Source organism: Mustela nivalis (assembly GCF_964662115.1).
Source record: "Mustela nivalis genome assembly, chromosome: 6".
NCBI classification, from domain to species: Eukaryota; Metazoa; Chordata; class Mammalia; order Carnivora; family Mustelidae; genus Mustela; species Mustela nivalis.
In genome coordinates, this window is record NC_139025.1 from 14,392,965 (window position 1) to 14,409,363 (window position 16,399).

At 35.5% G+C, this 16,399-nt stretch overlaps 1 protein-coding gene across 39 annotated transcripts in view; it reads right to left on the reverse strand.

Annotated features, from left to right (window-relative positions):
* Positions 1-16,399, reverse strand: part of NUMB (NUMB endocytic adaptor protein) — a 189,783-nt gene that overhangs the window by 38,670 nt on the left and 134,714 nt on the right. For 22 of the 39 annotated variants that reach the window (XM_082733429.1, XM_082733439.1, XM_082733418.1 and 19 more), the window contains one exon: positions 5,487-5,561. In XM_082733429.1, coding sequence (XP_082589555.1) covers positions 5,487-5,561 — 75 coding nt within the window. Of the gene's footprint in view, positions 1-249; positions 283-5,486; positions 5,562-16,399 lie in introns of all 39 variants that reach the window. The other 17 variants (XM_082733427.1, XM_082733424.1, XM_082733443.1 and 14 more) reach the window with 1 other exon arrangement.

Genomic DNA, 16,399 nt, shown 5'->3' on the forward strand with positions numbered 1-16,399 from the left:
TAATATGAACAGCTTTGCAAGATCAAATTAAACACCTAGCCTTGTGGAAATAATACTTTTTCAACCTATTTGCTTTCTTTACTGGACTTTAGTATAAACAGACACACAGTTAATATCATAGATAGCAACTTTCCAATTAATTTCCATATATAGTCAAATCAATTCCTGTATTATAAAGAAACAAATGTCAGTGCTATACTGGGGGTGTAACTCCTTATAAAGCAAGCATGAATGTGGCATCAAACTTACTTTTCCAAAGAAGCCTTTGAAGAACTTCCTTTCCTGGAGGAACAGGGGGACAAGTCGAGCGCTATTATTGTATGGGCTAAATGTCCCAGGGTTTCACACCAATAAGCACATACAGAAGTTGGGTAAAGGGCAAAGTAGGAGAAGGGGAGTGAGAGTTTTAAAGAGTTATCCATACCAGGAGTGACAGGGAAAAAGGAAGGGTGCATGAAAATGCAGGGAGACATACTGTATGGCCTAAGAATCCATAGGAAGAGAAGAAATCAGAACCTGTATCCATGCAGAGCAACTAGTTAGTTTAGTATTCTCTATTTACTTCTGAAACAGAGATTATCCAAATCTGGCAGCAGAGAAAAAGATTAAGACATACTGGTTTGGTGAGATTTGTATTTTAAATTTCCTAATAGTGAGTAGTAAGTACATTTTTCAATTTCCATTTTTCAATTTAAAAAATCAGTGGTCTACTATATGGAAGTCATCAACTTAAAAAAAAAAGTCTACATTTGGATAACAGCATAATCACATAAAACTGCAATACATAAAATTATGAGTGTGCAGCAAGAATCTTTGTCAGACTTTTTCTTACCAAGTTCAAGATGTCACTTAGAGAATCTTTACTCATCCATTGGGATCAATTTGTAAGTATGTATATGTGTGGGCTGATCAATGCCACAACAATCATGAGGAAATAACAGATATGTTCTATTCTAAACAGAGAATAAATTATCTTTAAAGAACACAAAGCTAATGCTTTCACTACAGGTGGAAAAAAAAAATCTGTGGATCACAACTGAAATTTTAAAACAGGCTTTTGTTTTCTTTTCAAATGATACTGTTTTAGAATAATAAAATTTGCATTGACAATTATAAGTATATAACTCTGAAACTATGTAGATAAGAGAGACATCATCTCTGGTTCCAGTACCAATTTTTAAGCTTATAGAAATTTTGAAAGCTGGCCATCATGTAAGATCAGAAGAACTTATATGAAGTAGAGGGGTTCTAACCAAGCTATCTTAACTTTATATTTCCTAACTTTGGTTGAACTATTTAAGCCTTTAGTTTTTATAATCAGTTTTTAATATTGGATAAATGCACAGAAAAAGACAAATGTACTGAAATTTTACTCTCTCGGACAATTTATAAACTCATTCACTACTCTCAAACACTGAAGAGTTTGTTTCCTACCTAAGTTAGAAACAGCATCAAATATTTCCAAAAAATGTTGTGAACTTAAACTGGAAAAACAATAAATTGGGGAAGTTGCTGCAGTAAGATTAAGTTTATTTCTACTGCCAAGTTTGGTGACGCTAGTTTTGTTAGACTGTGAGTGACCATCAGCTTTTAAAGATGCAGCCAAAGATAAAAGATTCACCATTCTTGAGGGATAGGGAGGTGAGGGAAAGAGATCTGTTAATATTTAGTTGGGCTCCCATAAAATCTCTTGTTAAACATGTAGTATGCCCTCTTTTCTTCAAAGACCTCAGTTGTTAATGAAAAAAGGTGACATGCAAAATGCATTAAAAGATAGTTATTAGAGAATATTAGTGCTTTTTTCTAAAAAAAAAACAAGTTATGATTCTTTTACCTGCTAAAACAAGAACATATATTAAAGCAAATATATCAAATAGTGAATAAAAAAACAACATATTAGAAACTGTCAGTATAATGGAACTAGTCTAAAACCAAGACAGAGAGGGAGAGACATTTAGAGACAATGGGAAGAAAAGATCTTTAAAAGGAAAGAACATCTTGGACCAGTGTCAGCAAGATACCCAAAGGCCCGATACACTTTTTACAAAATAGACTAATAAATGATGTTACTACTGACCCTTAAATTATGTCAATAAAGGCAATGAAAATGGGCAATAGTTGTTTCTGCCATTTATCGTATATGATCTAAGTCCAAAAGTGGCTAATTTGTGCACGTATGTCACAAAACAAATGAGTTGAAAATAGGTGTAATTAATTTTATCATACAAAGTAAAAAGAATTTAAACATTTATGCTCGGAGAAGCAGGTTTAAAACTTAATCTTTAAAAAAGGTGATCCTCTTTAGTTTTATCTTTTCATTTGAGAATATTAATTACGCAGGTAACTTCTAGTTGATGTTAAAGTGATCCTAAATTGTAAGGGACTACTTTGAGGATAAATAAGAACTATATTCGCAAATTATTCAGCTTCTTCAATTATTTGCAAATTTAAAAAGCTCCAGAATGCCACATTTTTAGTTCAAACATCATTCAAATGATAGGTTTAAGATGTTTGTTTTGCTACTTAACTCGTACATCTAAGCTATGTAATTCTTTAATTTACAACTCTGGCATTCAAACTAGTTCCATAAACATGTTATTTCTTCTTTAATCTGTAAACTTGTACACTTCTACATTTGCTTCCATTTACTTGAAACTCTAAGGAAGAAGATATAGCTTTGGCACAATATAAGCATCTGGTACAGCAGATTATAAATGTCAGATGAATGTTTGGTAAGGGTGGGGAGGCAACTAGAAATTTCTTCATAGTAAAAATATGAAAAGACAAAAATCTAAAATATTTGTGGACTAATATGGTCTGAGAAGAACAACATCCTGAAGACTTCCAACTTTCTGCAAACTTCTCAGTATAGCATTTGAAAGAGTATTTATAGGAGGAAGTTTCATTGAGTACAATCAACAGGAAATTGACCCCAAAATTCAATCTTATTTTTTAAATACATGTTTATCTATGTGAAACTATGCACAACATTTGCCCTAAGTCTCTTGGATAGCATCAGTCTAAAAAATTTTAAATAACTTCTTGAATGAAAAGTTCAGAAGTGGTCAATTTCCCCTCAAAGTTCAAAAGTTTATGTCCAGAAAAGCAATCAACATACTTATAAAACTTCATATTAGTCATAAATGACCATATGGAAGTACGAATCATTTAGAGATAAACAAAAGGCTTTCGTAAACTTTAAGACATTAAATGTAAGATAGGGTTATGATAATTGTTATGAGATTTGATTTGACCATACTGAGGACTGAACTGTTTTCTGTATATTCTAGAAATAATTTTTGAGTGGCTACTATGTGCCAGACACTGTTCTAGGCATAAGTATAATTTTTTAAATGGCAATTTGGTTTCTATTTCTGGTGAAAAACAAACTTCTTAAATTTTTTTATCTAAACAGTCCTACATCTCAAGTAGGACTTGAGATGTTTATAGTTTATAATCTTCATGATCAAAAATATAAAAAGGTAAAAAATTCACTCAATTAAAAAAATTTTTTCTTTCAAGTTTATTTTAATTCCTATACCCAATGTGGGGCTTGAACCCATGATCCAGATCAAGAGTCACATGCATTTCCGACTGAGCCAGCCAGGTGCCCCTTAAAAAAAATTAGTTTTAAAACTAAATGGTGAATAGTAGCTATCTCTGTGATTACAAAAAATTTTATGTACTGTTTTTATTCATTTGTATTTTACACAATGAACTTATACAATCTATATAATGAAGAGATGCTTCTAATTAAATGTAGACTAAAAAAAACTAGTTAAGAGGATTCACTGCTCATTAAACTAAAATACCATTTCTTAATGTCTTATGTGCAAATTAAAATCATCCCTAGTTTTCCCTTATTTAGAGAGTGAACATGAAGCCATGCTCTGAATTAGAAGACTTTCTAAAGGCTCATTCCACAATGACCGTCTACCTGCAAATTATGTAGGTTATAAGATTTTGGTAACTACTAGTAGTTTGTTTCAAGTCTATTTAATCTATTCACTGATTTGCCTGTTGTTTTCAGTCATTAGTATTATGATGTTTAAATATTCTTTAATGACTAATAGGACAAATCATTGTATTACTTTAAAAATTTTCCAAGCTAAACTTACTCTTTCAGTGAAATTGGAATTATTCTATTAAAGAAAAGATTGAATTTATGTTTCTTGGAAAATTACATTGTCTGAGGGTGTATTTAACTGATGAATATATTCAGATAGACATGACAAGTCTGTAAATTATAGCTTCACATACCGTAACAGATGAAAGTAAGTCCCTTTAACATTAATGATGATTAGAATAGGAAGGGTTTCAATCATTTAAGAATTTAAATGACCATAATCTGAGGTAAATGGTATGTATGTATGTATATGCAGTATACCATATGTCTACATATTGGGGGTTCTTTTTTGTTCCTTGCATACTATAATCAGTTATTTCTCTCCTCCTTTCCCTTTTACAACAGATTCACAGACATTTGTTCCGAAATATAGTACACTTCTCTAAGTTGGTTGCGTCTTTAATCTTATATCTTTTATAATGAGGGATTACGGATAGAGGTCATATAAAATATACCAAGCAGAAAGGTTTTGATAAGCAAATTGAAGGGGGGAAAAAAAAGCACTCATTAGTAGCCAAACTTGTGGCAGCCTACCATACCAGCAAACCCAAAGCAAACAAGTATTTATGCTGTCTGGGGCAAGGGCATGCAGAAGTAATGGTTAAAGCTTTCACAGCGAAGAGTTTGGAAAAAGGCCACACATTGGAGAGAAGGAAGGTTGTGAAGAGGATTGTCAGAGTTTATGAGACATTTCAAACCTATCCAAAATATGATATTAACACTTCAATGTGAACCTTTGTGAACTCTGAATCCATTCTCTCCTTTTATTAAATATACAAGGATGTGCCTGGGATTTAGTCTAAGGTATAAGAGGCAAAGAAAATATTATTCTTCCTGGAAAAGGACTCTCCATTTCAAGTATGCTGAAGTTTGTGAAAAAGGCAGGGGAAATACACTGCTTATGTTAGAGTGTACAGAAGGAATCTGGAGAGTAGTAGTGAAGATAATAAGTCCTGCCCCAACTGTAAGCCTCACTAGCCATCATCACAAATAACTCTACCTTCCACTGTTTCTTAGAGTAAATTTAACATCAGCAATTTATAACCCAGTTATCACAGTTAGGTTAAGACACTAACTGTAACAGTTTTCTCTTGGTTTTAGATTTCATACCACTTGTTTCACATGGGTTCTGAATCCAAATACCTTTTGGATAATGTCTGGCCTAAACCGATGAAGTTGGTCTTTATAATTTACGCCTTTGGACAGATAGCACGAGATGCTTTTTACTAGAGCCCACATCTTTTGCCTAAAGAGAAATACTGGTCTTACTGGATACTGAATCACTAAAATTTACTGAACAAAATCTCTTAAGAAAATATTTCAGTACATAGATCAACAGTGGCAACCATCAAATACATACAGCTTTTAATCTTTTTACAGCATCTTCACAGATGTGCATTCCTCTTGACTCATCAACTTCTACATGGCCAAGGTACTGCAGAAAGAAGAAAAAAGGGTTACTGCTATGCATATTGAGTAGCTACTATATGGTAGGTATTAGTTGGAAGAAAACGGAATATTAAAATTTCTGCAATCAAGAAATTGCCACTGTATAAGAGTTAAGATGCTACTTTACTTACCCTCAGTGTCCTCATATGAATGAAATTCAGAATAAATGCCTCAAAAAATTGTTATAGAGAAGTGAAAAAGTAATGGTAGGCACTAAACGTTACCTAAATTTATTGGATCTGAAGGTAACAACAGCCTGTGTTATACACAGTTACTGTACCTCTGAACACAAAAATAATCCTAAAACAAAATGTATACATATGTAAATATATATACACACATACTGAAAAAGACACAAATAAAAATAAGTTATTCAAAGGCTGAAGAGATCATATATCCTTTTATGGGGAGCACGTAAGAGCAGGGCAGAGAACTAAAAAGACAAATTTTAAGAAGACAATACATTTAAAGCTTTAAAAGATGTGTAGAATTTGAAGAGGAAAAAACTGAAAGGCTGGGGAACCATTTTAGGTACAAAGAATTTAAGAAAAGTTATTAAGTGTGGGATAGTGTAACTATCAGCAAGTACTCCTGTTTGACTAGGATTTGAGATATGTACTGCTGGGGAATCTGAATGCTGGAATGAGTCTCTACTTAATTCTAGAGTCAATGGAGAGATAATCAAGTTTATTTATTTTTTTTCCAAGAGAGTAATGCAATTCAAATTGTACCTTTGTATGGGAATAGCCTTGGGAAAGATAAAGACAGGATGGTGAAAACATTACCAAAATGCTCTCTTTTAAAAAGGAAATGTGATCTGGTTCTGGGTACAATTGAGTAGACTCAATCCTCCCTGTCCCACCCATTGAATGAAACCATAAAACCTGAACAGAACATATTTCAAGTCCCTTTTGTAAAGAGCAGAAAAGTTGTCTGAGAAGAATACCAGGATGCAAGGTATTTCTGAACTGGTAAGGAGTTTACCTCCCACTCTCCTGCTCCATTTTCCTCCTTCCCCTTTCTGATACTTCCAACTTGGACTTAATACAGCCAGAAATCCCAAACTGCGTGCTGTCGCAAAGAAAGAACTCTAGAAAAAGTACTCTGGCTGTGGATCAAGGATCAAATAAGGAAATGCCTTATCTTCAGAAAGAGTATAGGAATCTCTCTCCCTTTTACTTATCTCTTATTTTTCTTCTCACACCTCAGCTCCCAAAGCTATCCTGAGCTGGTAATAGCTGTGGAAACCTGCAAGAGCCTGAGAGGAGAAAACTCTTGGTATAGTGAAATTGTGATTGCAGGAGGATGAACCAATGCCCTTTCTGTTTCTTTCCCCTCCCTGTATATCTCCCATCATTTGGCCCTGCATGGATGTGAAATGGTGCGAACTCATGGGAGAGTAGAATAACTAGAGCCCCAGGAAACACAGGCACAGAGAGTTTAAGTAACTTGCCCAAGGTCATTCAGCTAGTGAAAACTCAAACCCAAGTGGCCTGACCCAGAACACTCTTAAAATGCATACATGGAATCTTTAACTTTTACTCAAATCTTTCCAATACTAAGTGCATAAAACCCATGAATTAAAATAAATTTAGGAAAGCACTCAACTTCAGGTAATAAAATACTTGAGGAATCAATCATAAAGATCATAAACTGAGACCAAAATATCTAAAGAATTGTTAAGAGCTGTAATTCTGAATGAATATTATATAAACAGGAAGAATGCTCACTTTTTAGTGAATCAAATAATGTACTATATATATAGTTCTAAGTTGAAAGAATATAATCTCTTTAGGGCAAATCTGAATAACATGAAATCCAATAAGATAAATATTTACATATTCTATTTTGGATTCTCAAATGCAATGAATTTGGGTACAAATTTTACACTTTCTATCTAGATCCACATTTAGTTACATTCTTTGGTTTTACAGATGATGTACAGTGGTAAAGTAATGTTTTCTCAAATTCAATACCACTGAATCCATTATGGATACTGAGTATACATAAGAACCTCAAATTTTAGAAAATTTCTAAACGACTACATTAATAATAATAATGTTTCATATCAATAAGAAAGGATGCTGACAGCAAATTTTCATCCGTGTACCTCCATCTGGCTCACTACAAGATAGCTTTAACACAGATTCCATACTTAGTCATCTTTGCTTATCTTTTTCCTATTAAATTAGAAAAATACTAACTCAAAATTATAGGCTATCAGAAATGTCAAGTGTTTGGTAGTTCTGTCAACTAGTTCTAGATTTTCAGATTGATTTCACACTCAAGAAATAACAGAGTACTCCCTCACTGAAGGCTGGTTCTCAACAATCAGATGCTACAGTGACAGGAATATCACACTAAAATTATTATTATTATTGTTATTATTTAGGATTTTATTTATTTATTTCTCAGAGAAAGAGAGAGAGCACAAGCTAAAGAAATAGCAGGCAGAGGGAGAAGCAGGCTCCCTGCTGAGCAAGGAGGCTGATGTGGGACTTGATCCTAGGACCCTAGGATCATGACCTAAGCCAAAGACAGACACTTAACCGACTGAGACACTCAGGCATCTCTACACTCGAATTCTGGAAAGGTCTATTTTTCAGCTTAGAAGACAATGATGAATGGATGTTTCAATACCTCTCTGGATGAATTAAGCTCTGAAAAGGATTTCTTTATGTTTTGTTGATATCTGGCCTTTTTCAAATACCAAAAATATATTCTTAATTTTCTGGTCCAACAAGTAAGGAAAATAAAGCAGTGGAAAATGGTAAAACCTGCACCACTGTTCTGACAGCTTAAGAAATTCTGACATCTCATTCTTAACAACTTGTTTTATATACTGTTAAATTCTTATAGTCTGTTGTTTTGTTTTTTACTCTATCCTTAATCACTGACTTGAAATGCCAAATACATATTATTAAAAGTTACATTATGCTAGACATTCTATTTTGTCTTACTGTTACTCCTATTTTGACTTATTATAGTTTAAGAATCTTTTAATATGGGGGAGGAGCAAGATGGCAGAGGAGTAGGAGATCTAAATTTCGTCTGGTCCCAGGAATTCAACTAGTTATCAAACCATTCTGAACACCTACAAACTCAACAGGAGATCAAAGAATAGCAGCAATTCTATGAACAGAAAAGCAACTACTTTCTGGAAGACAGGACATGTAGAGTAGTGAATCCTAGGTGATATACGGGAAGATAGACCATGGTGGCTGGGGGAGGAGGGAGTTTCCATCAGCCAGCTCCTGGAAAGTGAGTGGCAGAGCACAAAATCAGAACTTTTAGAAGTCTGCCCCACAGAACGAACATCACTCCAGAGGCTAAATGGGGAGTGGAATCCTCACTGGGACAGTGGGGGTCTCAGGTCCCTTGGGGCAACGGAAAGACACGGGGTACCTGAGTGTGGCAGAGCTCTCAGGTTTTGGAGCAGGGAAGCTGGCTGCAAAGACGGAGTTGAGGAGTGGGCTCTCAGTTTGGGGTTTTCATAAATCATGATCCACAGCACAACTAGGCCACTACTCTTCAATCAAGGACCCAACAAGCGACAGATCCGGGGAGACTCCCCTTTCTCCTCCTGGAGGAGCAGCATGGGAGTACACTGCAGGAATCTGCTGGGTTTGGACATTCCAAACGGGGTTGTGTACCAGGGACAGAAACGCTCGGTCACAGTACAGATGAGCACAGAGTCAGCCGGAGACCAGGGAAATTGGAGTGACTGACTGCTTTTTCTAAGGTCTCACTGAAAGTGGGGCCCAAGCTCTCAGCTCCTCCGGGGCTGGATACTGGGAGGCCGCCATTTTCATTCCCATCCTCCAAAGTTATAAGCAAAGCTTTCAGAAAACAAAAGCTACCAAGAGCAAATCCGAACTTGAGCAGATTACTTAGCCTGGACCCTGGCAAGGGTGGTGCAATTCTACCTCAGGCAAGGACATTTGAGAATGTCCAGGGGTTAGGCCTGGAAGACCTAACCACTGGAAGATCAGCAAGAACATCCAGCCATGACCAAGTTTACTGATCAATGAGAACACAAAACTCCAGTGCTAGGAGAATATAGCACACAGAATTTTTGGCTTTTTCCCCATGATTCTTTAGTCTTTCAAAATTAATTTTTTGAATTTTCTTTATTTTTTTTTCTTTTTCTATTAAAAAAAATTTTATTAGGCAAAATATGTGCTATAATGGTGAGTGCTATGAAGTATGTAAACCTGGCAATTCAGAGACCTGTACCCCTGGGGCTAATAATACATTATATGTGAATTAAAAAATTAAAAAAATTTTTCTTTTGTTTTTCAACCAACATCTTATTAATTCCTTTTTTTAAAATCTTTTTTAATTTTCATTTTCATAGTCATATTCTACCCCTTCATTGTATTTAACCTTATTTTTTGTGTATATATAAGTTTTTCTTTCTTTAAAATTTTGGGATACAGTTGTGTTTTTTTTAAGATTTTTAAAAAAATTATTTATTTGATAGAGAGATCACAAGTAGGCAGAGAGGCAGGCAGAGGGGGAGAGGGAAGCAGGTTCCCCGCCTAGCAGAGAGCCTGATGTGGGGCTTGATCCCAGGACCCTGAGATCATGACCTGAGCCAAAGGCAGAGGCTTAACCCACTGAGCCATCCAGGCACCCCGGAATACAGTTTCTTCTAACAGACCAAAATATACCCTAAATCTAGTGTATGATTTGTTCTAGTTTCCTGCCTGATCACGTTCTTCTTTTCTTAAAATTTTTTTTCTTTTTTTCAACCAACTTATCAATTCCTTTTTAAAAATATTTTTAAATTTTCATATTTATAGTCATAGTTCATCCATTCATTGTATTTACCCTTCGTGTGTGTGTGTGTGTGTGTATGATTTTCTTTCTTTAAAATTTTGGGAGGCAGTTTCTCTTAACAGACCAAAATACAACCAAAATCTAGAGTATGGCTCTATTCTGTTCACCACCCTGATCATTCATATATATACATATATCCCCCCCCCATATTTTCTCCCCAATTTTGGGTCTCTTCTGATTTGGTTAGTGTGTGTTTATCTGGGGTCATTGTTACCTTTTCAGCATTTTGTTCTCTCATTCATCTATTCTTCTCTGGGCAAAATGACAAAAGGGAAAGACTCACCTCAAAAAGAAAAAAAAAAAAAAAAAAGAAAAGAAAAGAAAAAAAAGAACAAGTGGCAGTACTGACTGCCAGGGACCTGATCAACATGGACATTAGTAAGATGTTGGAACTAGTGTTCAGAATGATGATTATTATAAAGATACTAGCATGGCTTGAAAAAAAGCACAGAAGATATTAGAGAATCCCTTTTTGGAGAAATAAAAGAACTAAAATCTAACCACGTTGAAATAAAAAAAGGCTACCAATGAGGTGCAATTAACAAAACAGACTCTAACTGCTGGGATAAATGAGGCAGAAGAGAATCAGTGATACAGCAGACCAAATGATGGACAATAAAGAAGCTGAGAAAAAGAGAAACAAACTACTGGATCATAAGGGGAGAATTTAAGAGATAAGTGATACCATAAAACAAAACAACATTAGAATAATTGGGATCCCAGAAGCAGAAGAAAGAGAGAGGCACAAGGTATATTGGAGCAAATTATAGCAGAGAACTTCCCTAATTTGGGGAAGGAACCAGGCATGAAAATCCAGGAGGCACAGAGAACCCCCTTCATTATCAATAAAAATAGGTCAGCACCCTGTCATTTAATAGTAAAATTTATGTCTCAGAGATAAACAGAAAATCCTGAAAGCAGCTCAGGGGACAAGAGGTCTGTAACCTACAACAACAGAAATATTAGATTAGCAACAGACCTATCACAGAGACCTGGCAGGTTCAGAGCACTAAATGAGAAAAATATGCAGCCAAGAATACTATATCCAGCTAGGCTGTTCAAAACCTTTGAGATACAGCAAAGGTGGTCTGAAGAAGAAAGTATATAGCAATACAAGCCTTTCTCAAGAAACAAGAAAAGTCCCAAGTACACAACCTAAACCTATAACCAAAGGAGTTGGAGAAAGAACAGCAAAGAAAGTCTAAACCCAGCATAAAAGAAATAATAAAGATCAGAGCTGAAATCAATGAAACAGAAACCAAAAGAACAGTTGAACAGATCAACCAAAGCAGGAGGTAGTTCCTTGAAAGAATGAGTAAGATTGATAAACCCTTGGCCAGACTGATCAAAAAGAAAAGAGAAAGGACCCAAATTAATAAAATCATGAACAAGGAGAGATCACAACCAATACCAAAGAAATACAAACAATTATAAAAACATATTATGAGCAACTATATGCCAGCAAATATGACAACCTGGAAGAAATGGATGAATTCCTAGAGATGCATAAACTACCAAAACTGAACCAGGAAGAAACAGAAAACCTGAGCAGACCCATAACCAGTAAGGAAATTGAAGCAGTAATCAAAAATCTCCCAACAAACAAAAACCCAGGGCTAGATGGCTTCCCAGGGGAATTCTACCAAACATTTAAGGAAGAATTAATACCCATTTTCCTGAAACTCTTCCAAAAAACAGAAATGGAAGGAAAACTTTCCAAACTCATTTTATGAGGCCAGCATTACCTTGATCCCAAAACCACACAAAGACCCCATCAAACAGGAGAATTATAGACCACTATCCCTGATGAACATGGATGCAAAAATTCTCACCAGAAAACTAGCCAACAGGATCCAACAGTACATTAAAAGGATTATTCACCATGAGCAAGTGGGATTTATTCCTGGGCTGCAAGGTTGGTTCAATCTCTGCAAATTAATCAATGTGACACAATACATTAATAAAAGAAATAACAAGAACCATATGATACTCTCAATACATGCAGAAAAAGCATTTGACAAAGTACAGCATCCTTTCTTGATCAAAACTCTTCACAGTGTAGGCAGAGAGGGTACATACTTCAGTATCATAAAAGTCATCTATGAAAAACCTACAAATATCATTCTCAATGGGGAAAAACTGAGAGCTTTTCAACCCTAAGGTCAGGAACTAGGCAGGGATGTCCACTATCACCACTGCTATTCAACATAGTACTATAAGTCCTAACTTCAGCAATCAGACAACAACAAGAACAACAACAACAAAATAAAAAGCATCCGAATTGGCAAAGAAAAAAATCAAACTCTCTGTAGATAATATGATAATTTATGTGGAAAACCCAAAAGACTTAACCCCAAAATTGCTAGAACTCATTCAGTAATTTAGTAAAGTGTCATGATATAAAATCAAAGCACAGAAATCAGTTGCATTTCTATACACCAAAAACAAGATGGAAGAAAGAGAAATTAAGGATTTGATCCTATTTACAACTGCTCCCCAAACAATAAGATACCTAGGAATAAATCTAACCAAAGAGGCAAAGAATCTGTACTCAGCCAACTACAGAATATTCAAAAGAAATTGAGAAAGACACAAAGAAATGGAAAAACGTTCCATGCTGATGGACTGGAAGAATAAATATTGTGAAAAGGTCTATACCTAGAGCAATCTATACATTTAATGCAATCCCTATCAAAATACCATCAACTTTTTTCCAAAAAATGGAACAAATAATCCTAAAATTTGTATGGAACCAGAAAAGACCCTAATAGCCAGAGGAATGTTGAAAAAGAAAACCAAATCTGGTAGCATCACAATTCCGGACTTTATGCTCTATTACAAAGCTATAATCATTAAAACTGTATGGTACTGGCACAAAAACAGAAACAGATCAATGGAACAGAATAGAGAGCCCAGAAATAGACCCTCAATGATATGGTCAACTAATCTTCAACAAAGCAGGAAAGAATGTCCAATGGAAAAAAGTCTCTTCAGCAAATGGTTTTGGGAAAATTGGATGGCCACGTGCTGATGAATGAAACTGGACCATTTCCTTACATCATACACAAAAATAACACAAGACGGATGAAAGACCTTAATGTGAGACAGGAATCCATCAAAATCCCTGGGAAGAACACAGGCAGCAACCTCTTCAACCTTAGCCATAGCAACTTCTTCCTTGAAACATCACCAAAGGCAAGGGAAGCAAGGGCAAAAATGAACTATTGGGACTTCGTCAAGATCAAAAGCTTTTGCACAGCAAAGGAAACAGTCAACAAAACCAAAAGACAACTGACAGAATGGGAGAAGATATTCACAAATGACATTATCAGATAAAGGCCTAGTAACCAAAATCTATAAAGAACTTCTCAAACTCCACACCCAAAGAACAAATAATCCAATCAAGAAATGGGCAGAGGACATGAACGGACATTTCTGTAAAGAAGACATCCAGATGGCCAAAAGACACATGAAAAAGTGCTCCACATCACTCAGCATCAGGGAAATACAAATCAAAACCACAATGAGATAGGACCTCACACCAGTCAGAATGGCTAAAATTAACAAGGCAGGAAATGACAGATGTTGGCAAGGATGCAGAGAAAGGGAAACCCTCCTACACTGTTGGTGGGAATGCAAACTGGTGCAGCCACTCTAGTAAACAGCATAGAGGTTCCTTAGAAAGTTGAAAATAGAACTACCCTATGACCCAGAATCGCACTACTGGGTATTTACCCCAAAGATACAAATGTAGTTATCCGAAGGGGCACATGCACCCAAATGTTTAGAGCAGCAATGTCCACAATAGCCAAATTATGGAAAGGCCTAAATGTCTATCAAGAGATGAATGAATAAAGAAGATGTGGGTATATAACAATGGAATATTATGCAGCCATCAAAAATGAAATCTTGCAATTTCCAACGATGTGGATGGAACTAAAGGGTATTAAACTAAGTGAAGTAAGTCAATCAGAGAGAGACAATTATCATATTATCTCACTGATATGAGGCATCTGAGAAACAAGAAAGAGGATCATAGGGGAAGGGAGAGGAAAATAAAACAAGATAAAACCAGAGAGGGAGAGAAACCGTAAGAGACTATTAATCTCAGGAAACAAACTAAGAGTTGCTAGAGTGAGGGGGGGTGGAGGGATGGGGTGGCTGGGTGATGGACATTGGGGAGGGTATGTGCTTTGGTGAGTGCTATGAATTGTGTAAGATTGATGAATCACAGACCTGTACCCCTGAAACAAATAATACATTATATGTTAATAAAATAATTAATATAAATAAATAAAGTTTTAATATGTTTTGGCATGATCACTTTCTTTAATTTTTCTCCCATAGCATTTTCCTGTTTTTAATCTTTGATATCAACATTGGAATAATTCTGTTCAATTCCTGTCTAAAACACCCTTGGTGTTTTTGAGATTTTATTTATTTATTTGAGAGAGAGCAAGCGAGGGCACACAAGTGGGATGGAGGGACAGAGGGATACGGAGAAGCAGACTCCTCGCTGAGCAGGGAGCCTGACTCAGGGCTCAATCCCAGAACCCTGGGATCATGACATGAGCCAAAGGAAGACACTTAACCAACTGAGCCACTCAGCTGCCCCAAACCCTTGGTGTTTCAATTAAGATGGCCTTAAGTTCACTAGCTGAGAAAAACTGATAATACTGACCTGTTCCATCTACAGTATTTATTCAAGTCTTTTGTCTCTGAAGTTTTATGGTAGACTTCAAATACACTCTTGTACATTTCTTTCTAGATTAGCAAGTATATTCCATAGCATTGCACTATTTAACATTCCCATCAAAATGCATGAGGGTTTCAATTTTCCCACATGCTCACCAGCACTTCATTTTCTTTCTCTTTCTAAATTATACCATCTTCCTAACAGGTGTAAAGTAGTTATCTTGTGTTTTTTATTTGTATCCTCCTAATCTATCTTTTCACATGCTAATTGGCCAGTTGTGTATCTTCTTTGGGGAAATATCAATTTACATCCTTTGCTCATTTCTTTTCATTTTACCTATTTATATTTTAAGTTTTTATTTAAATTCGTTAGTAATGTCATATCACTTTCAGTTGTACAATATAGTGATGCAACACTTCTATACATTACCCACTGCTCATCACAAGAAATGCATTCCTTGATCCCCATCACCCATTTAGCCCATCTCCCACCCACCTCTCCTCAGATAACCATCTGTTTGTTCTGTATAGTTAAGAGTTTGTTTCTTAGTTTGCCTCTTTTTTCCCTTTGCTTCTTTAGATTCCACATTTAAGTGGAATTATATGCATTTGTCTTTCCTTACTTGTTTCATTTAGCATTATACTCTCTAGCTCCCCATTATTGAAAATGGCGAGATTTCATTATTTTTTAAGACTGAGTAATATTCCATCATATATACATACCATATCTTCTTTAACAATTCATCAATCGATGGATACTTGGGCTGCTTCCATAATTTGAATATTGTAGATAATGCTGCTATAAACATCAGGGTGCATATATGCCTCTGGATTTGTATTTCTGTTTTCTTTTGGTAAATATCTAGTAGTGCAATTGCTGGATCACAGGGTAATTCTATTTTTAACTTTCTGAGGAAACTCCATACTGTTTTCCAGATGTAAACTGCATCTGTTTACATTCCCACTAACCCTGCAAGAGGGTTCCTTTATCTCTACAACTTTGCCAACACCCGTCATTTTTTGTGTTGTTGATTTTAGCCGTTCTGACAGGTGTGAGGTAACACTGTAGTTTGGATTTGATGTGCATATCCCTGATAATAAGTTATGCTAGTCATCTTTTCACGTGTCTGTTAGCCATCTGTATGTCTTCTTTGGGAAAATGTCCACTCATGTCTACTGCCCATTTTTTAATTAGATAATTTGTTTCTTGAGTTTTGAGTTTCTTAAGTTTTTTTTTTTAAGATTTTATTTATTTGGCAGAGAGAGAAGGATCACAAATAGGCAGAG